A 25,035-nucleotide genomic window follows, 5' to 3' on the forward strand; every position below is an offset into this window, starting at 1 on the left:
ATGCATCAAGATGCGTGGATGCAGATCATAGCGTCTTCAGAAGGTTCTAATCAGAATAGATGGCTATGCCAAGCTGGTATCCAGAGCACGCAAATTTATCAGTTTTATATTTTATTTTCGATTTTGTTTTCAAGAAAAGTTCAAATAGAATTAATATTTTTATTATAAAATATAATAACTGTCTGGATGGTCATATGGAATAACGCTGGGATGGAGAGCATGATTTAAAATCATTTAAAAAATCTAGTAGATAATTTGCCTCAGTTGTTTAGGTCTTCTATTTGAAAACTTTTCGCGTTACAACTTTTTATCCTTCACTTATGTACGTCCAAGTATTGGCACATGCTTACCAGTAAGCGGTATGTTGATGTTATGCAGATAATTTTTTTACCTTAAGATAACATAATTTATGTAAAGATACTTCTTATTATTTTAAGCAATCTAAAAATTTCCACGCAAAATCAGCCACATCATTAATCTCACTGAGGAGGGGGTGAGCTTTGCTGAAAGAGCTTCGATCTCACACAACGGTTATGATTTTTATCGTGAGTTTAATTCGATCTAATATACGTAAAGTTGACTTAACCGAGTAATTGCTGCGTTCATTAAACGTAAACTTATTGCAGGCCTCTTATGTACCCTGACAAGGAAAAAATAACGAAAAGATGCTTTTCTCTCAATGCCATCGCGGTCTATCAAGACATCTTAGATAACGCCAAAGTGCTGTAACATTATAATGTGAATAGATTATAGCCCTTGTCATTCGGGTATTGGTATATGCCCGTGAAGGTAAGTCGCAATTAATAGGTTAGATGTAAAGTATTAATGTCAAATAAAAATCTAAACTCACATGAGTAATGAGCACATCTTTGATCTTTAAATCGTGCAGCTTTTTACAGTAGACTTGCTGTGTAAAGCCAAATTTTTGTTCATCTGGAAATGATTTTTTGTGGTACCGTCGATCAGTATCCTAAGCTTTGTGCATTTCATTAATACGATATTTTAAAAAGTTTATCGTTTAAATTTGTTTGACTTGCTTTCAGAAAGCGGTGTCATTATTTTTAGCCATTACCTGATTTCATTATTACTGTTGATTTTTTCTCAAACCTGATTCTGTTGAAGACCTATGAAAATAATTTTTTACCAGTGTTTGAACCCTGCATAGTTCCAGTGCTGAACAGCACGAACAGCTGGAAAAAATATGATTGTTATATAATTTTTTGGTACACATTTCTAGGCCGAATGGCCGCAGAAAAAGGCCTTATACCTTGCGAAAAAAATTATTATATGCTGCAAAATTCACTGTTTGATATCATTTTTCAGCCACTGTATATTTGTATTTGTAAAGATGCACTTGTGACAGTGCCCATCAACTGATGACAAACTTCTAAATAAACGTAAATTTTCACAAAATAATGGTCGATGTGAAATCGTTTGACTTTTCGCTGGACTTTGGATTGAATATATTTATTCAATGAATATATAAAAATTAAAGATTTTTACAAATATTTTATATAATTTGTTATTCAATCCTGTCATACGTTGTTTATATTTAAAACATAGATGTTATTAACTTATTTAATAATTTTATGGGCAGAGTTGACGGTGAAAAAGTGCCGACGGTTGAAATTTGACGATGTCGGCGGGCCCCTTGAATACGAACGAGAAGGCGCACAAGCTCGTCACCGAAGACAAGGTCCGGGCTGCTCTTCTGAAAGATGAAGGCCCAGACGCCAAGTACAAATCTTTCAACATAGTAGACTTCTGCACCAAAGGAGATAACTATGCGTGTTTTGTCACCAGTGTCGAGGTAGAGTACCAGCTGGGTGGGGTAGACAAGAAAGTCACTTACATCGCCAAACTCAACCATTGTCATGGAACCGGTTCTTTAGAATTCTTTTCAGACCTTGTTTTCATCAAGGAAGGTAAATTTTATCTAGAAATGATTCCTGATTTGAACAAAATGATCAATGGTTTTGGCTTGCCACCGTTAAAGTTTGCCCCCTGCCACCTGGCTTCATTTGAACCCACGAGACAAATCATTTTGCTCGGTGACATGAGGGAGCATTCCTTCAAGATGGCTAACAGATTTATTGGCCTTGACGAAAACCATGCGATTTTGGTCGTCAAAGAGCTTGCTCGTTTGCATGCCAGCTCCATGGTTCTCGAAGATAGTTTGGGAAGTGAAAAGTTTAGTGAGAAATACGATTTTCTCGACGATTTATTTACGAGTAATAAACATGATGATCAGTTAGCAATGTTCAAGTCCATGTTTGTCCATTCAATTACAAATGCTGCCAAGATTTCGGAGCGCATCAAAGGATACGAGAAAGTGACTGCGTGGTTGAAGGAATTGGCGCCGAAAAGCTCCGAAATACTAAAGCAAGAGAGCAGCGAATGTCACCCATCGTTCCTTGTAGTCAACCACGGCGACTGTTGGAACAACAACCTACTCTTCAGGTGAGGCACACTCTTACTAGCATGTGGAGTGCAGCTTACTGGCGAATGAGCTACTTAGGCAGATTTCTATACCTGTTACTAATTTGCTATAAGAAGTAAAAGTGACAATAATTTAAACGTACAAGAATCTTTAATCAGTATGTTGTATTTACTCGAATACTACTTTGTTCCCCACAGCTACTCTGACGATGGTGCCGTTAAGGACGTTTGCCTCCTGGACCTCCAGATCAACCGCCACGCTTCGCTTGCGCTCGATTTAAACTACTTCCTCTTCACGAGCCTGAACGGCGACACGAGGAAGAAAGGCCTGACTGCCTTCCTAACCTCCTACTACGACTCATTCAAGGAGGTCTTCAGTGCCGCCGACAAGCCCATGAAGTTCACATTCGAGGAGCTAGTCGCTGAGTACCGCAAGAAGCATCTTTTTGGTCTCATGATAGCTCTCATGGCTCTGCCCATCATTGTTATGGAGTCTGCGAACGCACCCGATTTTCAAGACATGAGTGAAGATAACATTGCCGAGAAAATGGAGGAACAACAACGAAAAATTCTGGACATGGTTGAAACAAGTCCCGCTCTTCGGCCACGACTGCTTAGCCTGTTTGATGAGCTTGTGGAGTTGGGAGTCATCAATATAACTTAGATTACATAGCGAAAATAAAACGTTAATCTAACATCGTGGAGGTTTTATACTTGAAAACTGTTTAAAATCTATATTTACTTTGATTATATTACTTCATTCGTCTAAGTTTGCACTGTTTTGTGGGTTTTGTATCTGTCCGAAACTGTGCATTAGTTATCTGTGTTAGCACGTTACAATATTGTGCGCATTGTGAGGCATAAAGAGGGAGTATTTGTAAAGTTTCCTGGTCAGGCATTAGGTCTTTAATTCTTACATCAGGGACATATGAGATAAAACCAAAGTGATATCTCCTGATAACTCAAATAGATTGTAGCTCGGACCATATTGTAGTTGGTCATATTAGAGTTCTAATGCTCGTGCATTGAGTGAATTTTGGATTTGGCATAAAACTTAGCGAATCCATGTTTGCTTTGCCTCGTCTCAAATCTCTGCAAGCCAGCGGTGGCATCTTTATAACCCAAATTTAGTCCTCGGCTCAAACATAGAGCAAGACTTAAAAATGACCATTACTGGACAGAGGAGGAATTTTAAGAATTTGTTCAGAGCAAAACGAGCTCAATGCGGCCATAAATGCAGGAAAACATGAAACACAGTTTTATCATTTGGTGCCAGTTGTTTTCCCTCTGTATTCGAATAAGGAGACGGGAAGCAACAACACTTGTATTATTGGTTTGTAAGCCCTCTGCTAGTTTATGATATTTTTTTAGATTATCGGAACCACTGCCGAAATTAAAGGCAACCAACATATGACCACAACTGAATAAATCATTATTCAGCATCAATTATTGTGCTTGGACAAGAAGTATTTCTGCATAAGTTTACTCCACAAAAGGTCCTACATCCTGCAAACTTTAATCATAAGCATGTAAGAGAAAACGTAGCCAGTTCCCGCTCTACCCAACCCGCTGTGATCCCCACATTTAATTGCCAATTTTGGACTCAAGAAGCTCCTGGTTGGGCGGCGCAGGCTGGACTTGGTGCCTGTGCAGCGACTTTCGTATGAGGCGAGATGTTAAGGCATGCTTGAGTAGAGCCTAACCTGGGGAAATTGATGCGTGTGTGTGTGTGCATGTATGTATATGTATGAATGTATGTATGCATATGTGTGTGTATATATATATATGTCTTTTTCTGTGCAAGTAATCTTATTCAAAATAATTGAGATACTGTATTACAAATATGAAATATCACAAAATACTATCAGTTTGGCTCTGCCATGTTTCACCGCGGAGCCAAATAATAATTATAAACGGCGGAGCCAAATAATAATTATAACTATAGCCAAATTATAATTATTCAATCATATAATATAATTATATTGAATGTAATGAGACGCCAGGTGAACAATATTTTCACGGGACAATATATCGTTCATCCTGGTATTGAATTGGCAGAGGCTCGGTGTAGCCTGTGCTGCAGCAATACAAATAGGTTCGAGAGCGTTTGCATCAATGGCATATACTCGAGAAAGTGTTAGCAGAATTATAGACGTTCAGACGTAGTAGATTGGAGGCGGAAATTCACAGTTTCATCGTAGGTAGATGAGAGAGGCCAAGGAATGACCGTCTTTTGATTTCAGCTCGAGAGAGCAAGGAAAACAACTAGACGTTCGACATATACATTATGCATGGCATTAAACATCAGTACGCTTTTAAGACGAATGCGCAGAATTTTATTAGATACGCTCATGAGAAGGTAATAGTTAGATCGCGTTTGAGACAAGGTAGCACCGATAACATTCGGTAATTATAATTATTAGTTGGAGTATGATAGTTATAGACGAGACAGATAGGCGGAGCGGGACGCGGTTAAGCAGAGCTTGCTTCAATCCTTTGAAGGATTCTCTGTCAATTGGTCCAAGTTAGGTATTTAAAGTGAGACTTCATGCATTTTTGCAACAGGCATAGTAAGGCGTAAAAGAGGGCCTGAATACAAATTTCAGTTCATGGAGAAAATTAAGCAGAAAGGAACAAAATAAAGTTGTAGGCAGGAAAATCGTTTGCACTAATCAATAGTGGGATCAGAAAATCTAGCCGTACAGCATTTTCGTTTTTTTACAGATAGTTTGAGAACAATTTATTTTAGAGGATTTGAGAGCAATTTCGAGATTTTCTCAGATTCATCGCTCGAGTTTGATAGCATTTTATGGCTGCAAGGTTCAACTAACCGGAAGCTTATAGATTCGTGCTTTAACACAAATGGGACAAAAATCGCTAGCTAGCAAATTAAATAAAAAGATGTTGATAATAAAAGCAGAATACGTGATTACGAAATATGCACATCTTTGACTTTGCTGATTTTTTGGCCACTTTGAGAAGCGGCAATACAATATATTTCAAGGAGCATATAGTATGATGGTAAAGAGGTACACATTTCGGGCAGTTTGTACCTAGGATGGTCGGTAAACATTTTCATTTACACTCGTCATATAAAATATCAATATGATGACATTTAAACAAATGTTTCAGAGCCAATTTTCACCGAGTCAATTTCTTAGTTTTAAGAATCTTTCAGGGTCATTTTTCACAGCTAAGAATTTTCAGAGCCAATTTTTACAATTAAAAAGCCCTCAGTCAATTTCCATGTTTAGAAGCAAGTTTTCACATGGTGTTTTATTAACAGAATTCAAGGAATTGGCAATGCTGCGAGACAATATAAATACACTGCATGGATATTATCAACATTGGTCTCAATCTCAATGCAATTTTTTTAAACAGGTTCCACTGAAATTTTTCCTCTTGGTTTCAGTAGGAGAATTATTATCAGAATTACACTCACTCACTGGTCAAGTTCTCACTTCATATTGTAAGCATGAGTTAGGGGATGCTTACGTTTGTTGTGCCTTCCTTTAGAGTCTGGTCTTGAGAATTTGAAGATCTTCTGAAGTTCTGATGAACCATGTGCTGATCTTGTCTGCAGGGGCCGGATTATCAAAATATCGCTAAGTAAACGTAGCGACTTACGTGTGGCGTAAGTGCTATACAGAGTCAACTCGACTGGCGGTGGTATCATCAAAACATTTGCGCGGGCAGGCCGGGCGGGGCAGCTACGTACAAGAAACAGTACGTAGCTCTACGCCTGCTCGGATTTGTCGTAAGTGGAGTTACGTACAAGTTTTGAGCGTGACGAAGGAATATAAAACTATAGATTTACTTGCAACACGGTGACTTGTGATATAATTTTGTCAATAATTCAACATAGGTGTTGTGGAATCAGGGAGGAAATAAACTTTGGTAATCCAAGCTTTATTCAACAAATGCCAAGTTACCTGGAAGAATAATGACCGATGTAAAATACTAATCAACACAACACAACAATATATAACATTACACAAGTATTATTCAAGAGACTATAATGCAAGCACACTTACATTGTATAGCAGAAGAGAGATCCGTTTATACTGGATATACAAAGAGACTGCGAAAGAACACTGGAGTCGAACGACATTGCGTAGTGTTGTGACGAAGTAAAACTAGTTCAATATTACGACATTCTACCCTTCTAAATTTTGGCTGCTAAAACAAACTATCAGTCGCAGCCTACAAACCGATATAACTAAACATAGAAGTGAGCATCATTACAGAAAAAGTATTTATTTATTCGCAGCTTCGTCTATTCATAGCCATTACGTTCAGGAGGTCTTCGTGGACGAGTTGACTTTCGGATTATGGGAGACGGTGACTTCTCTTCTTGCACGGGTTGCACGGCTCCGATGACACGGGTCTTGGGTCTGCAACGTCCTACGGTGGCGCCGGCTGCGGGGACGACCCAGCTGGACTGGGGGCGTGATCCTGATAATGCGAAGTCGTCTCAAGTTGCTCACGGCAATTTCCGTTCTCCATCGAAGATTGATTTTCGATTGGTGATTTTTGAGGGCATGGAGCTAGATCTTGTACTGATACAGTTGACTCACGCCTGTTTCGGTATTTCCCACGGGCGAAGGTGGGATTGCAATCTATCAGGTCAACTTAATCGACATGAGGTTCGGTTTTATTGGTGCGGACGTAGCGGCGGAGCAGGACCGGTCCGGGTGTCATAACAGGTATAAGGGAGTAAACGTCCGTGAGTTGACCCGTCTTTGGAAATTGAAAAAAACGCTCATGTGGAGTTAAGTTCGTGGCTGTAGATAGCAGGGATCTCAGCGAGTTTAATGCGTCAAGCAATACCAATTCCCAATGCTTGACAGGCAGTTTGAGAGCCTCTAGTTTGGGGGCGGCCGGGCCGGGCGGTGACGGTGAGTGACGGTGAGTGAGTGAGTAGTTTCAGAGCGATCGCCTTCCAAATGATCCCATTATAACGCTCATATTGGGCATTCCCGGTACTGTGGAAGGGAGTTGTCCGACTCGTCGCAACTCCTTTCTGGGATAAATATGCCTTCAGTTCTTGAGACATAAACGCTACTCCTTTGTCAGAATGAATATAGACATAATAACCGTTCTTGTAGACATGTCGAGGCAAGGGAAAGCAAATGGGATGGGAAGCCTGAGAGTTCGTAGACCACAGTGAGCATATACATGCGTATTACGTGTGGCGGAGGGCAAAAGACCTTTGAAATCAATGATCAGGCGTTCAATTGGTTGAGTTGCACGAATAAGAGTTCCTTCGGACGGTCTGTGGAAGCGAGGTTTTAGAACAGCCTACACTTTACACGTCGAGCAAACTCTCCTCACGTCTTCGGTTGAAAATTACATATTTTTAGAACGAAGTGCAGGAGCCTTGTCACTCTAGGATGACACAATCCATCGTGAATTTCAGTCAAAGTTGAGTTGGATGTTGGAAAAGAAATGGCACAGCACGAGGCTCGACTCATAGTATCTGGAGCTACGTTTTCTTTCCCGGGCCGATACTTAATAGTATAGCTAAACGAGGCGAGCTCCAGCCTCCACTGTTGGATTTTATTGTTTTTAATCTTCGTTCTTTTCCTGTTGTCGAGCATAAAAGCTACAGATCGCTGGCCAGTTATCAAAGTGAAGGGTTTTCGTGCCAAAAATTGACTCCATTTACGTACCGCTTCAATGATAGAAGTTGCTTCTTTATCAATTGCAGAATGGTGCAACTCACTCCCTTGCAACGTGGACATGTAAGCAACGGGGCGACCACCTTGATTCAGAATGGCTGAAATTGCCACTTCTGAGACAACGTACTCTACTACGAATGGTAAATTTTCATCAATCGAGTGCAAAGTTGCCTTTAATAATTATTTTTTCAAAATGTTGAAAGCATCGAGAGATTCTTCACCCAACGGAAACGTTGTGTTCTTTACAAGAGGCTGAATTTATCGGAAACTTTTGGGATCCATTTAGCGTAATAAGCAAACATTCCCATTGCTCTCTTCAGAGATGCGAGGTTCGAAGGAGGCGGAAATTCTTGAAGCGGGCGCCGACGTTCGGCGTCGGGTTTTATGCTGCCAATACCGAAATTGTAGCCAAGTTCGTTGATTGAGGTCACCAATTTTATAGTCTTTGAATCGTTTAATGCAAGATTTCTGCTTTTAACGACCGAGAGGAACGTGCCCACGTTCTTGTCATGTTCAGCTTGGTTGTGTCCAGCGATTGTTACGTTATCCAGATAAGTGTAAGTATCCTGGAGTTTCTCTTCTGCGACTATTGCGTCCATCGCTCTCTGAAAAGCAGCCACTCCATTAGTCACGCCAAATGGGATTCTGCAAAACTGATATAAGCTTCCGAATGCTTCAAATGCTGTGAACTTTTTAAAAAGTAAAAAGATGCACGTGGTGTGGTGAGATGCACTGGCGTGGTGAGATGCACGTGGCGTGATGAGATGCACGTGGAGTTGCACGTGTTGGCGCGATGAACGTTATAGGGGCACGTGCTGTGATGTACGTTACAGGGGCAGCAATGAGTGTTCAGTAGGTGCTGACGTGAAGTTGCACGTTCCAACTGGAACAGCCGCTGGAATAGAAGAGAGCTTTGAGTGAGCAGAAGCATGGTTGTATTAATTCAACCATGGGCAGAAGTGAGCTGTGAGAGACCTACTGGAAATGAATGCTGCCAACTGTAGCAGTGATTTGCTAGCATTAATTCTCCGAATCATTTTCTTAAATGTAAAAGTAGTTGTGTATAGTTATGTAGCGAGATCCGCTACAAGTAGACTTCCACTCGGTTCGATATGGTGCTATAGGCATTTCAAGTCTGATCATAAATTTCTCCATAGCTCTATCTAGTCTGTTTTAGCTAAAATCCGTTATACCTGATCGTCAGCGATGTAATCGGGGAGGCTGTTCCCATTCAACTTTGTAGGGCCCTATAGCACTACGCTTGGCTCTTATTCGTAAATGACACCTGAGATTAGAATCACTTCGGTTGAATCCTGTACTTCTTTGTTCATCCTTATAGTTCAGTCAGGTTAGAAATCGATATCTCAAATACTAATTTCCTCATTCATTCTTGCTAATTAGATTGTAGCATCTGCCAAATGCGACTCTGGCAATTCAGAGTTAATGGACTTGACAAAACACGTGATGTATGTATAGTTTATTTCACTCGTCTAAATAGGAATTAAATCCACTAGGTCTCCCGAATACAATAAATTCAATTCTGAATAAAAATGTATACCATCATCTTTTCCTGTTTAATGTCCTGCTGAGCAATAGTGCTGATGTTAAGCGTGAGTTGGACGCAACACCGTTGAAGCTTTAAAATCGGACACAGTCACGTAAAAATATGATCTTCCTAATTCACCATCTATTCATTAAATTTAAAAGATATTCACTCGTATATCGCAAATGCACACTTTATTTTGTCAAGAAATGCGGTGCAGCTAAAACCAGAATTCTTGTCGGCAGCACACAGTGCTAAAATACTAAAATAGTCTTCAAAAGTACAACCATGACCTACGAGAAAAATGAATACAAATAAAATTTTCCAGCGTTGAATAAATCCTGGACCATCGGGTTGTGTCTTCGTATCCGTCCAAGTTTAAAACTTAAAACTCCCGAACCGGTCGCCACTCGCTGGTATTAAACAGTTTTTGAGAATGAGGTGATGAATGCCGGAGATTTATTTTGTCATGACCATTCTTGGTTACGACAGATTTATGGTGCCATGCTCCACCATGTCATCAAACATGTCTAGCAGACGACTTCGAAAATCAGGACTCTTGTCAACCATATCGAGTATTTTTTGGAGATGTTCATCCATTTCTTCACTCATGTTGTCTTCTCTGACGTCGCTATTGTCGGTGACATCAGTTGACTTCATGAACGCGGTAGGGATCACCATCAGTCCCATGATTAGTGCAAATAGGTTCTTGTTGCGGAACTCTTTGTAAAGTTCTTCCAGAGTGAACTTCATGGACTTGCCGGCGGCACGGAAGACCTCATTGAAGGAGTCGTAGTAGGAGGTTAGGTAAGAAGTCAGGCCTTTCCTCCTCGTGTCGCCGTTCAGGCTCGAGTAGATGAAGTAGTTTAAATCTAAGGCAAGAGAAGCGTGCCGGTTGACTTGCAGGTCCAGAAGACGAACATCCGCGACTTTTCCTCCGTCGTACCTGGGAAAAAGTAAGATTCATTTACATTCTCATTCCCTACTAAGATTGATATCGTGCCATAAAATTTTAATGCATCTAGACACGAACTTAATTGCTCACTTGAACAAGAGGTTGTTGTTCCAACAATCGCCGTGGTTTACCACTCTAAACCTGGGGTCACATTCAGAAACTTCCTTTGAGAGAGCATCGTTGCATCTTGAAGCAAGCTCTCTGAGCCAAGCAGCAACGGTTTCGTACCCATCAACACCACCCGCAATTTTTGTGCCACTGTTCACGTATCCAATGAATAAATCATCCAAATTCCGTGGGCAGGTTTTGATTTTTGTGCCTGTGAAAAAATCGTCGAGATAATCATGTTCCTCAAGAAACTTTTCGGAACCCAAACCATCTTCATAAATACTTGAGCTGGCGTGCAAACGAGCAAGTTCTTTCACGACCAAGATAACGTGGTCATCGTCAAGACCTTTAAATCGATCGGCATCTTGAAATCTTTCTTCATGTCGGCGAGCAGCAGAACCTGACTTTTCGGTTCCAACGACGCGAAGTACAAAGGTACAAATTTAAGCGGTGGTAATCCAATGTTGTAAAGCGTTTCATTCAAACTAGGCACCATTTTCTGGTAAAAATTTCCTTCTTTTTCGAACAAAATCGTATTAAATGGTTCGGAGGAGTCCATCCCCTGACAATTGTTGAGTTTGGCGATGTAAGTTTCTTTCTTGTCTACCCCACTTATCTGGTACTCCACCTCGACACTGGTGACGAAGGACCCATAATTGTCTCCTTTTTTGCAGAAGTCTACTACGTTGAAGGATTTGTACTTTGCGTCGGGGCCTTTATCTTTCAGAATGGCAGCCCGGACCTTGGCTTCTGTGACAAGTTTATGCGCCTTGTCTTTCGTACTCAAAGGGCACGACAACATTGTTAAATCTATACGGCGGCTTGTTTCTCCAGTTAATCTCTCGCAGTCCGAAAAGGTACGAATAAAATGTATCACACTATTTCGTCTCGAGATAACGAGACGAAGAATAACAGCACCGAATAACAAGATATTACTGAAAATGAAGAACTGTTGATGTACTAAAACTGCTAATAAAATTTACCTGTAAACAGATCGAAACTTTACTAAATAGACAATTCTTTCAATGTAGTGCTTGCATTTGGTTAATGAGGGTGAAAATTAGTTTCAGTGTCGTAAAAAATAGATTCGTATCAAACAAAAACGCTTAAATGTAGAACAAAAATGCGTGCATTCTTCAGGCAAAAAGAACCATTTTGGAATCAAGACGTGAAAATTTTTACTATGACAAGCTCAGAAAAACTATTGGGGTTGCGAACACTGGTTTAAAAAAAGACCGAAATCGTCAAATGATTCGCAATGATACTTTGAACACAAACTAGCGACAATAATTAATCTGGGTAAATCAACAACAGAAATAACGGCTCTGTCGCAAGTGCATTTACAAACTCCGTAATCGTATCGATATATGACCAATCACACGAGTTTAAAATAGTCTCTACACCCATTTAAGAGTAAAACGATTCGACCTTCGCGAGCCATTTTTTAAACTTTAAAATTTCCAGATTTAAACAATCTACGGCTCTGGTGTCAGGATTTAGCCATGAAGATGCACTATTGAAATACTATAGTACGAGACTCGCCGTTGCGAGAACAGACGACAGTGTCAGAACAATCTAATTTTAAATTATCAAGGGTAATAACTTTGGTTTAATAGCGGTTCTCTTGAAAATACTAGCGGCTTTCACCGAGTAGCATCTCATTAATTTCGGCCTGTGGCAGGGTACGGCGACTACAATAGGTTTACGTTCAATATAACAGATTGCTTCGTGATTACTTGTCTATGTTTTACATTAATATACTCAAATGGACTATCTTTCTCAGTAAGGGACGTTAATAATTTTGTACACATTCATTTATAGCTATCCTTCAAATACCTATGAATTAATTCAACCGATAGGACAAAATGTCGTTGAATTGGTATCTGAATTGAGAAGCTATATTTAAACGCAATATAGGGAATTTCTCTCTACGCAGAGAGTTAGTCTTCTCTTGAATATCTTTCTTAATGATGTACGAAGGATTGAAGCCAGTGGAGAGGATTGAAGGTAGTTCAAATAGATTCAATTTGATTAGTGCTGCTGTACAAGAAGCGGCTATACTTCCAACGAGGTAATCACATGGAAATAAATTAGCATCTAGGTCAACTTCACGGGGGCCGAGACTAGGAGTTTGATGATCACATGCTGAACAAGGACATACGTAAAGTTAAAACCAATGGGATTGGTGTACATTACTGTGATTATTTCAGATATTCAGTATCACAATATTTCCAGGTAAAGGTCAACTTATTTAAATTAAAGTAAGTGCAAGTATGCGGTTATGTACGAAAGGCAGTTTGATGGCAAGATCTCGATTGAGAAGTTTATTAACAGCAATTTACGGCAATTGAAACCGCAAGGGAGCATAGTATTAAAGTCGACGCATTTAAAGTACCATAACCTACATTCAACATGTTGACGCTTTAGGGTAAAGTTTATGAATTAAGGTAGCGTTTAGGAGTCACTATACTGCCCGCCTATCAAAGTTAATTGCTTCCGAAGTGTTCGTGAGAATTGATGAAGTTCCTTAATTAACAGCCATGAAGTTTGACGGACCTGACAACATCGTAACGAGGTGAAACACGCATGCACACCTTAAAGAGAAACACTCAGCAAGAGTCGTTCACAGCTAAGGACCTTCTTGAACTGCTTAAAATATTAAAGTGTCAAGAAACAAAGTACCTTAGAAAACTTGAGTCTCCATCTCTGTTCCCTATAAGATAAGACATGGTCATGAAAACCGACCCTCTGTCTTATTAATTAAGACGTGCTCGCTCTACTTCTTCACAATAAGCTAAAAGAAGTCTGGGCGGGAATTTTTCCCAACAGCAATTTTTTTCGGTTATACATAATGGAGAAAATTATTGTTGATTTCTATCAATATCGCATTTCATTTATGAGTTTTAAGTGGCAAAACTTTGTTGTGCGGAACCTGACATAAAATAGAGGGTTAAAAAATCTAATCGTCGAAGGGAACATTTATGTCATTTATGTTATGAACCCATTTATGGATTCAGACTAAACGTTGATTCTGACTGAACCTTGATTCAGACTGAACGTTGATTCTGACTGAACGTTGATTCAGACTGAACGTTGATTCTGACTGAACGTTGATTCAGACTGAACGTTGATTCAGACTATATCAAGTTTTGACGAGCATCTCTGCTAGGTGACGCATTTTAGCATCGACATATCATTCTTCATTGCAGATGATATTCCAAGGTAGAGAAAAACTGACGTTATATTTTCGCTTGTTTGGCGCCTTACAATTTATTGGCAGTTAGAGACTCGACTAAATATTTACCTCCAAAATGGCGAGATAAATTTGATACGTACCATTATTGGACACTCCGAGATCTCCAGAAAATAGATCATGACATGCACAGTCTGGGAATCATCACTGGCTTCGCCGAGAGTAAGTCAAAAGCTTAAAAAATTATAACTCAGTACTCACTGCAGTGAGTGACAGAGAGCGTATTTTCTCGTCGACGAAAACGTGAAGTCACGGACAGACAGACGGACATGACGAGCACAATAGGGATGCATTTTTTCCACAAATGAGAAAATGCGCTGAAAATAAGCGCCCGCCATATTTTTCTGTTTATCTTTTACGGAAGTTTTTCTCATCACGCGCAAGGTTGCAAACATCGGCACCTTAGCTCCTCAGGGACTCGTACTTTGATAATATTTTACATAAATGCTCCCTTCGACCTTTAGATTCTTGAACTCTCTATTTTATGTCCGGTTCTACAACAAAAAATTTTGCCACCTAATACTTATAAATTCAAATGCGGTATTGATAGAAATGAACTTATAATTATCTCCATAACGTTTAATTGAAAAAATTTGTGTTGAAAAATATTTCTCAATTCCGATATCAATTCAACATCATTGCACTATGGGTTACATTAATTGATGGGTATTGGAAGAATATATATGTAGGTATAAATGCATGTGTATAAGATCATTAACGACGCATACTGAGAACGATATACCATTTCGGGTATATTACTGAATAACAAGGACAGGTAATCACTAAGCAATCTTTGTTATATTGAACGTCAACAAATTGCAGTCGCCGTACCCTAGCTGGCACAGGCAAAAATTAATTAATGATGCATCTCATCGATTGCCATTAGTCTTATCAAGATAACTGAGATAAAACCAAAAGTGATGCCCCTGATAATTTCAAATAGATTGTTGTTCTGACCATACTGTCGTCTGTGCTTGCAAAGGTAAGACACGTACAATAGGATTTCAATAATTATCGTGCCGCTTAATAGACTAAATCTTGATACCATTGCTCAAGATTGTGTAAATCTAGAAATTAAAATGGCTCGCAAAAATTGGAAAAGTTTACAAAAAATGCTCGCCGGGATCAAATAATTTTTCTTTAAAAATGAGTATTGCGACGATCTTAAACTCATGTGATTGGTAAAATATCGATACGATTGCGGAGTTAGTCAATGCACAATGCCGTTATTTCTGTCGCTGATATACCCTGATTAATAAATATTGTCGCTTGTTCGTGTTCAAAGTATCATAGCAAATAATTTTGACACTTTCTGTCTTCTCTTTTAACCAGTGTGTAACCCAAATAGTTTTACTGCGCTTCTCATAGTAAAAATTTACATATCAGATTTCAAAATAATTTTCTCTGCCTAAAAAATGCACAAATTTTTATTCGGCATTTAAATTTTTTATTTGATTTGAATTTATTTTTGTGACATTGAAACTTGTTTTCATCCTCATTAACCAATTACAAGCACTATATTGAAAGTATTATTTATTTACTACAATTTTGATCGGCGTACGAGTAGGACTTCTTATTAGTCGTTTTGGTACATCAAAATGTCTTCATTTTTGGTAATATCTTGTTATTTGGTGTTTTTATTCATGCGGTCTCCTTATCGTGTGACGAAACAATAGTGTGATAAATTTTATTCATACCTTTTCAGGCTGCGAGAAATTTTCTCAAATAAGACGCCAAATAAATTTGACGATGTCGGCGGGCCCGCTGAACACGAACGCAAAGGCGCACAAGCTCGTCACCGAAGACAAGGTCCGGGCTGCTCTTCTGAAAGATAAAGGCCCAGACGCCAAGTACAAGTCATTCAACATTGTAGACTTCTGCACCAAAGGAGACAACTATGCGTGTTTTGTTACCAGTGTCGAGGTAGATTACCAGCTGGGTGGGGAAGACAAGAAAGTCACTTACATCGCCAAACTCAACCATTGTCTAGCGATGGACTCCTTTGAACCATTTTCTACGGTTTTGTTTGAAAAAGAAGTAAATTTCTACCAGAAAATGGTGCCTAGTTTGAATGAAACGCTCAACAACATTGGTCTACCACCGATTAAATTTGCATCTTCGTACTTTGCGTCGTTGGAACCGAAAAGTCAAGTGCTGCTGCTCGGCGACAAAAGGAAAGATTCTTTCAAGATGGCCGACCGATTTAAAGGCCTTGACGATGACCACGTGATCTTGGTCGTGAAAGAACTTGCTCGTTTGCACGCGAGCTCAAGTATTCATGAAGATAATTTGGGTTGCGAAAAGTTTCTTGAGAAACATGATTATCTCGAAGATTTTTTCACGGGAGCAAGAATCAAAAGCTTATTACCGATGTTCGACGATTTATTCATTCAATACGTAAACAATGGCGCAAAAATTGCGGAGCGTGTTGTAGGGTACGAAAAAGTTGCAGCTTGGCTCAAGGAGATTGCTCCAAAATGCAACGATGCTCTCTCAAAGGAAGTTTCCGAATGTGACCCCAAGTTCCGAGTGGTCAACCACGGCGATTGTTGGAACAACAATCTCTTGTTCAAGTAAGCAATTATGTTTGTATCTCAATGTAATAAAACAATATGGCATGACATATTTTAGCAGATAATGACAGTGAAAAATAATTATTACCTTCTCCAGGTACGACGATGGAAAGGTAACGGATGTTTGTCTTCTGGACCTTCAAATCAACCGGCACGCTTCTCTTGCCTTGGATTTGAACTACTTCCTCTACACGAGCCTGAACGGCGACACGAGGAAGAAAGGCCTGACTTCCTACCTGACCTCCTACTACGACTCCTTCAAAGAGGTCTTCCGTGCTGCCGACAAGCCCATGAAGTTCACTCTGGAAGAGCTTAACAAAGAGTTCCGAAACAAGAACCTGTTTGGACTCCTGATGGGACTGATGGTGATCCCTATCGTGGTCATGGAGTCAACTGATGTTACCGACATGAGTGACGTCAGAGAAGACAACATGAAGGAAAAAATGGAGGAACAACAGCAAAAAATATTGGATATGGTTGACACGAGTCCAGTTCTTCGGCCTCGTCTGCTGGACATGTTTGATGAGATGGTGGAACATGGCACCATAAATCTTTCATAATCATGCATTATCATGACAAAACATGTCTCTGGCATTCATCACCTTATTCCCACCAACAGTTTAAGATAAGCGAATGGGGGACGATTATACTCGATTTATCGTAGTCTTTAACCTGTTTTCGACTAGCGTCTCAAACTAATGTGTTAATTATCGGAACCAGATTGACGAATTGTTCTGATTAATGTTTTCATTTACCAGTTCAGTTTTGCATGTATGATTAAACTTATAAAAGCATGAATTCAATAATTGTCTGTCATTTCAAATTCAATCAGTGCACCCAATCTATAATTGTATTCGTGAATAAATTGTTCAGTCTATAATTTGTTTTGGTATAATTTTTGTGGGTAAGGTTACGTTTCTTTGCTAATGAGAGCGATCATGTCTGCATGATAAGTTGTTTAACAATTCACGATTGTCTGCTCTAACCATCTAAAGACAACAATAATGAAATTTTTACTGGCATGCGAAGGAATACATTCATTTACAGCCGAATTTGTTCATGATTAAAGCAATTAGGGAATTCTAGGTTTTCGGATTCTGGTGGTGAGCGCTACAGTTGAACAACAATGAATGATTTTTCCACAAACGCATCATGCACGACCGTCAAGAATTTCATATTAGTCTTGTCTTGTTCTGTTTATCATTGTTTCAAGGTTTAGTTGTTCGGTGAGGATGGCTCAGGAATTTTTCTTGTTTAAGACTTGAACTGATATTTCAACACAACCCGATGGCCTAGGGTTTATATCACGCTGAGAAATGTTATTTATGTATTTTTATATAAAGTCATAGCTGTACTTTTGAAGACTTGTTCATCTCGATGTGCTGCCGACAATAATGTTTCTTGCTCAAGCTGCACCGCATTTGTTGAGAGAAAAAATTTTTTATTTACGATGTAAATGAAAATCATCTGACATGAATAAATAGCGACATGAATTACATTTTTTGATTAGGAAGAAAATCGCATGTTTTCAAGAAACTGTGTCCGATTATGAAGCCTCGACTCTCGCATACATCAACACTATAGGTCAACAGTACATTAATCAAGAAGAGATGTAGGGATAAATCTTATAATTCAGAATTAAATTTAATGTATTCGGAGACAAGGTGTGTTTAATTTCAATTCAAAAATTGAAATGAAGTATACATACATCACGGGTTTGGTCAACAGTCCATATACTCTAAATTATTCAACTCATGACTTGGCAGCTACTACAATCCATTTAGCAAGTATAAAGAGAGATAATATTGATGAGGTATCGAGTTCTAACTTCACTAGACTATACCCTATCGAAATTTTAGGGGTGGTTAGCTTCTGAATTAAAGGCTCCTTTAGCTCGCCCAACGTGTAAATTAGCGGCTCTATGTCCGCTTTACACTCTGGTTGTACGAGCAAAATAAGCGTCTGAAGAGAATCCGGTCATAGAACGAGCGAGCTTGGGCGATCTTGGGGCGCGCGTATTTATAAACTTCTTAATTTGCTCGAGCGAGCATCTGCAATAATTTATTTTTTACATTCGTTGATGTAACTTATGTGCTCAGAAGTGGTTATAATTTGCAGAAGTATCAGGTTAAAAATAGTCGTCTTGAACAGTAGGTGCATGGGTTTGTTCATCATAGACTAAATTCACCATTTTAACCGTCACGTTAGAGTCGACTCTCTTTTTGTTCCGTCGTATCACATAGCGAACGTACGCGTGTACATTCATCGACACCATTTATATGTAGAGCAATTAAGAGATGTCATGGTTCGCGCATTTACCCTGTATAGCTTCTGACCAGCCCCGTCATGCGGAGCCTCATCAGCCTTTGATCAGGAGCATCATGAGGAAGCTTAACAAGCTGCTCATTTTAGTCATATTACGCAAATTCGGCCCATCGGTTAATTGATTTCCAAAAGAGGCTGCAAAATATCAGCCAAACACCGTACGTGGCCAATCTGCGCCTGATTCACCTCTAAGCGGACTCTATTGCCACTGGGGCAACCCTAATTAGAACGAAAACTTTGACTGGGTATGAATGCACCAAGAATTACATGATCAAAAAAAGTGAGTCCAAGATCAGTTATTATTAATTAATAATGACAGACGAGTGTAGTACTTTAGGGCCCAACAATGTTGAACACACGAGAGAGACGAGTGTTATAGTAAAATCTGCCAAGTAAAAGTGTTATTATAAGGACCTTAATGAAAGTTTTGTTCACGATCATTCGAATGCTCATAAGCAGATATATGTTTCGAGAAGTCAACATGTTGTGTAACGCAAGTTAGACATCTAAGTCAAAAAAACATCGGAATGCCTGTCGAGATTTTAATTGGACTTCATTTTACAAGCAAGACTAGTTATTGACGTTTTATTAAAGTAAGTGACGTTTATTTAAAATATTAATTTTTTAATATCCCATTTTTAGCGCATTTTCTCATTTATGGAAAAAGGCGTTATTGTGCTTGTCATGTCCGTCCGTCTGTCCGTCCGTGACCACGTTTTCGTCGACGAGAAAATGCGCTCTCTGTCACTCACTGCAGTGAGTACTGAGTTATATTTTTTTTAATATTAAAGACTCCGATTCCGGTTTGTGGTAGCATAGATGCGATGCTTGTGCGCGACCGCGTCACACATTGAGTCCATACTTGCTCAACAAGGAGAAAAATAATACAGCGGTGTTAGTCGAATTAAATAACGACGAAATCTTCAACAACTCAAACCGAATTTCTGACATATTCTGCAAGAATCTTTGTCGAACAGAACTACATTTGTTTACTTACCTACAATAAGTTATGTTTGAGCTTGAGTCAACGATATACGAGTTCTAGACACTCTTCAATTCTCCAATAGTTTTCTCGATAAATGTGGTACCTTCCACGAGAGCAATCAATAATAATCCAATAGATAATTAGATAATTAAGCTCTTAACTTTGTATATACATGCATTAGCCGAAGAAATTTTTTCTTCCATTACCCTTATAATAATGCACAGAGTTTTATTACGTGTTTCCTCAGTTACATGCATGTTTTTATTTCTATGCTAATTTCGCCGTCTTTTCTTTTAATCATTCGTTTATCTATTATTGTTTCACGTTCATTGTTGCAGCGAACTTTTTTCTGTGTGTTCCTTGTCAATTATCGTTCGTTCCTCTTATGATAATCGAATTTTTATTGCTTTATTATGTGAGGCCGCTTGAGTTCTTCGTACCCTTTTTTAGCAGTATTTAGTATTTTGTTTTTATATGAGGGCTGACTTTGTAAGTAATTCATTATAATAATAATTATAATAATAATAGCGGTTTCAGCGTTTATTAGGCCGTAGGTCTGTCGCCGATTCTTAACATCGCAGAACATTCACAGCTTGTTGTGGTCTAGAACTCGCAACTCACTGCTACAATTCTGCTGTGCTTAACCGCCCGGCCTCCTCGCCGATTCTGACCAGAAACTGACGCACAGAGCTGGGATCGAACCCGCGCCTCTCTGCTCCAATCCTGATACTCTGAACTTTAACCACTGGGCCACCCTGGATTAGGGCAACATATGGGGCACTGGGCCAACCTGGATTAGGGCAACATAATAATTGAATGCTTTCATAGTTTGTTTTACTAGCCCAATTACTGTTGAGTTTTTCATAACTCCCCGTCTAGCCTGAAAAAGCACTACTTTCGTGTGCATATTCCTCAATTGTGCATTTTTACTCGCTGCACATTTTTTATTTTCAATAGTGCCTAACTTTGTGTATCTATCACATGTGCGGCTCGTTTCAGCAAGCATTGTTTTGATATTTGCTGATTTTCTAAGCGAGTGCATGTGTCTATTTTTCCCTTACCTAATTTTTAAACCAAGCATGAATATATTCCTTACTTTATCCATGCTTAATTGTTTATCATGCGCGGGCTGCTTCGTCCCAGGGACGTTGTTTTCTGAGGTGTCCTTGACTGGTAGCATCGCTGAAGCGCTGTCAGCTGGCATTTTAACATGTTATGCCCACACCAAATTACTCGATTAATTTCAAGTAATAACTTAAATAATGCCTTCAGAACACTTATTATTACTTTGCATTTATACCAGATATTATATTTGTACATCATATCCAAGCACATAAGGTCATGAAGACCTTCACGGCCAAAGTGATCCCCTGTTGTTATTAGCACCTGCCAAATCAATGTCGAGTTGTCCCTAACCAAAGCTTTATATCAGGAAAAATAACTCATTTCCATTAAATTTTAACCTGTCATCAAACGTGATTTTTTCATGTGTCTCTGCATAGCGATTTTCTGCAGCCCGATTGTTGCTACTTCCTGGAATTCACACCAATCAAATCAATGTCGAGTTCCCTACCAAAGCTGTATATCAGAAAAAAACTAATTTCCATCAAATTTTAACCCGCAATCGAACCAGTTTTTTTTGTGTGTGTGACTCTGCATAGCGATTTCCTGCAGCCCGATTGTTGCTACATCCTGGAATACGTACAAACGTACAAAAGGATCGATCAGTGTTGCGGGGCTGACAGTTAGTCTATCGCTGGCACCCGCATTGTGAGGGGAGCTGCCATTTGTGTTCCATCTACATTGCTTTGTGATAAAAGGACTTTAAATATTAAGACAGAATGTATAACACTTCTATTGTCTTTAATAAGGAGCAATGTCAAAATACTGATTATTGGTCATGAATTCCAATAATTTGCATCATAATATTATCATATGTTATGATGATGCAATGCAGGGATTCTTGAATATCATTGCTACCGTCAAGTGAATAACCATTTGACATTTTTTTTTCAAACAATTTCTAATATGTTAACTAAACATAAAATGCAAATCCTTGATTACTAATTATGTAAAAATTAAAAAAGTCAAGTGCATTGTTAAAATGGTTTATTGCTCATTGCTTCTCTGTTTATATTGCCCATTTTGCTCCTTCATTAATTTTAGCCTTTATTCATATTATATAATGAACCATTCTATTCATAATGAACAAGGTTATGGCCGATGTGTGCTGCTCAAACTTGAAGTTCATTGCTGTCATGCTCACATTCCAGCATAATTATTAGTGACATGTCACATTCCAGCCTAATTATTAGTGGTCAAACTCGTGAGCGATGATGCATTTTTCATCGATAACGCATGATTTGAAGTAAATTTCCATAGATATTGGATTATATTTTTTATTGATGAACACAAACATTGATTCTCCATTTCATCGCAATGAGATCATGTTGATAACTGGTTGCTTCGTGTCAGATTTAAATTCGGGTGCTCGGGAAATTATATTTTTTTGTCGTGATGATGAGAATTCGTTTTTACTGAAGCATATAAAAGAACTGTCGTTTTGTCTGTCTTTCATTGCAAATTAAAAAGCCATAACTTAGTCGCCGTATCTCCGAAACGGAAGCCGTTCAAAAAAAAGATTTCCCTTATCGTATCACGTTACTGCTGTCTATTCATTTTCCAAAAGTTAAAGCAACTCAAGGTTTGTGATTCTATAGCCTTTTTTTGATTGAGCTGCATACTCTCCGAAAGTGTGGTAGATAAATAATAGGTTTAACTTATGACTTTCAATCTATTGATATCGTGTCCAAATCGCTCATGTCTCTAGCTTTGGTTCTAGTATCATCTGAATAGACTGTATCGGACGATTGTGCCTTCACTCATTCTTTGTCCACTGGAAAACATAAGTGTAGACGAGTTTGTAGGTCCCTGAGACATTCTTAAAGTATTAGGGTCTCCATGTGTTCGCAGGTAACAACGGCGCAAAAGAATCAGATTCTGTGAGTCCAACTCTACCACCAGCATTATGTCGGCGGGCCCGCTGAACACGAACGAGAAGGCGCACAAGCTCGTCACCGAAGACAAGGTCCGGGCTGCTCTTCTGAAAGATAAAGGCCCCGACGCCAAGTACAAGTCATTCAACATTGTAGACTTCTGCACCAAAGGAGACAACTATGCGTGCTTCGTCACCAGTGTCGAGGTAGATTACCAGCTGGGTGGGGAAGACAAGAAAGTTACTTACATCGCCAAACTCAACCATTGCCTGGGAGTGGAATCTTTCGAGTTCTTTGCACAAACTGCATTCTTTAAGGAAGGAAATTTCTATCTCAAAATGATTCCGGACTTGAACAAAATCATTGATTGTTTTGGCTTGCCCCCGTTTAAGTTTGCTCACTGCCACTTAGCTTCATTTGAACCCACAAGACAAATTATTTTGCTTGGTGATATGAGGGAACATTCGTTCAAGATGGCCAACCGATTCATCGGCCTTGACGATGACCACGTGATCTTGGTCGTCAAGGAGCTTGCTCGTTTACATGCCTGCTCCGTCATTCTCGAAGATAGTATGGGAAATGAAAAGTTTACTGAGAAATACGATTTTATCGAAGATTTTTTCACGAGCATTAAACATGAAGATCAGTTAGTGACATTTAGGAATATGTTTGTCCAGTTCATCACCAATGCAGCTAAAATTGTGGAGCGAATCGAAGGATACGAGAAAGTGACTGCGTGGTTGAAGGAATTGGCACCGAAAAGCTACGAAATACTAAAGCAAGAGAGCAACGAATGTCACCCATCGTTCCGTGTAGTCAACCACGGCGACTGTTGGAACAACAACCTACTCTTCAGGTGAGGCATACTTCTTCAATGAGTATACTAGCATGCATGTGGAGTTTTTGATGCTGCAGATTGGCGAATGAGCTAACTAAGGTGGATTTCTATACCTTTTACTGATTTTATTAAGGGAAGTAAAAATCGACAATAATTTATCCATAAGAGATCTTTTAACTAATATGTTATATTTACTCGAATAATACTCTGTTCCTCACAGCTACTCTGACGATGGTGCCGTTAAGGACGTTTGCCTCCTGGACCTCCAGATCAACCGCCACGCTTCGCTTGCGCTCGATTTAAACTACTTCCTCTTCACGAGCCTGAACGGCGAAACGAGGAAGAAAGGCCTGACTTCTTATCTGACCTCCTACTACGACTCCTTCAAGGAAGTCTTCCATGCCGCCGACAAGCCCATGAAGTTCACATTTGAGGAGCTCGTTGCAGAGTACCGCAACAAACACATGTTTGGACTCCTGATGGCGCTGATGGTAATGCCCATAGTGGTTATGGAGTCTACTGACGTACCAGATTTTACAGACGTAAACGAAGAGAACATGGCGGAGAAAATGGAAGAACAGCAACGAAAAATTCTGGACATGGTTAACACAAGTCCAGTTCTTAAGCCTCGACTACTTAGCATGTTTGATGAGATGGTAGAGCACGGCGTCATCAAAATATAGTACTCATGTCTTCACGTCTCATGTTGGGGCTTGAGGGTTTCTGTTCATGATAGGCCACGAATACTCGACAGTTTGTGCTAACTCGGTAAATGCGACATATCATAGAGAAAGAAGCAGAAAATTTACGTTCGCTAAAGCCAACACCTGTGAATAGATAACCATATAGTACTTTCTTCATGTCAGGAGTAATAATTTTGAGTGTCAGACATAAGTTCCCTGATTATTTAAACCATTAACTGCATGCCATTAAATTAGTACTTTATGCATTTATTGAAAAACTATCCGTCCGGAAAAAGAAAATAATTTCGAAATTTTGCTGATTTAAAAAGATTCCGATATTACTCTACCAATTTCTATTGATTTGTATGGTAATCAAATGTTAATGCACTAATGATAGAGCTGTTCAGTGTGGGACATTTTTGACAACTCATAAGTGTGCACCTCTATAAGTATATTCGTTACAAACTTATGCACAAATTTTAGCCTAATTTTTTCGTTCAAAGACGTTTTATAGCAGTTGTACCGTTACTGCAATCGCGTTACAGTTCCCAGACGGGAACTTTAATGAGGGTTTTGTTGTACCTCGTGCATGACATATGTACATGCAAGTGCAAAATTTTTAATATGAAATATATATAAATATACATATTATATAC

At 39.2% G+C, this 25,035-nt stretch overlaps 2 protein-coding genes and 1 pseudogene across 3 annotated transcripts; 2 read left to right on the forward strand and 1 right to left on the reverse strand.

The window, feature by feature from the left end:
* The first annotated feature begins 762 nt into the window (after positions 1–762).
* LOC108682943 lies at positions 763–3,908 on the forward strand. Of its 2 annotated transcripts, XM_018172208.1 has the most exons (4): positions 763–789; positions 1,598–1,810; positions 2,303–2,460; positions 2,638–3,908. In XM_018172208.1, exons 2-4 carry the CDS (start codon positions 1,637–1,639, stop codon positions 3,101–3,103), a joined length of 798 nt encoding a protein of 265 aa, XP_018027697.1. In that variant the 5' UTR covers positions 763–789; positions 1,598–1,636; the 3' UTR covers positions 3,104–3,908. The 2 variants fall into 2 exon arrangements, with proteins under 2 accessions (XP_018027697.1, XP_018027696.1); XM_018172207.1 differs by having other exon boundaries at positions 1,598–2,460.
* LOC108682944 lies at positions 1,596–25,035 on the forward strand. Its single transcript, XM_018172209.2, has 5 exons — positions 1,596–1,628; positions 15,721–16,552; positions 16,650–17,092; positions 22,841–23,714; positions 23,917–25,035. Exons 2-5 carry the CDS (start codon positions 15,729–15,731, stop codon positions 24,377–24,379), a joined length of 2,604 nt encoding a protein of 867 aa, XP_018027698.2. The 5' UTR covers positions 1,596–1,628; positions 15,721–15,728; the 3' UTR covers positions 24,380–25,035.
* On the reverse strand, positions 9,586–11,743 carry LOC108682922 (annotated as a pseudogene).

The sequence above is a fragment of the Hyalella azteca genome, unplaced genomic scaffold, assembly GCF_000764305.2.
Source record: "Hyalella azteca isolate HAZT.00-mixed unplaced genomic scaffold, Hazt_2.0.2 contig6408, whole genome shotgun sequence".
Taxonomy (NCBI): domain Eukaryota; kingdom Metazoa; phylum Arthropoda; class Malacostraca; order Amphipoda; family Hyalellidae; genus Hyalella; species Hyalella azteca.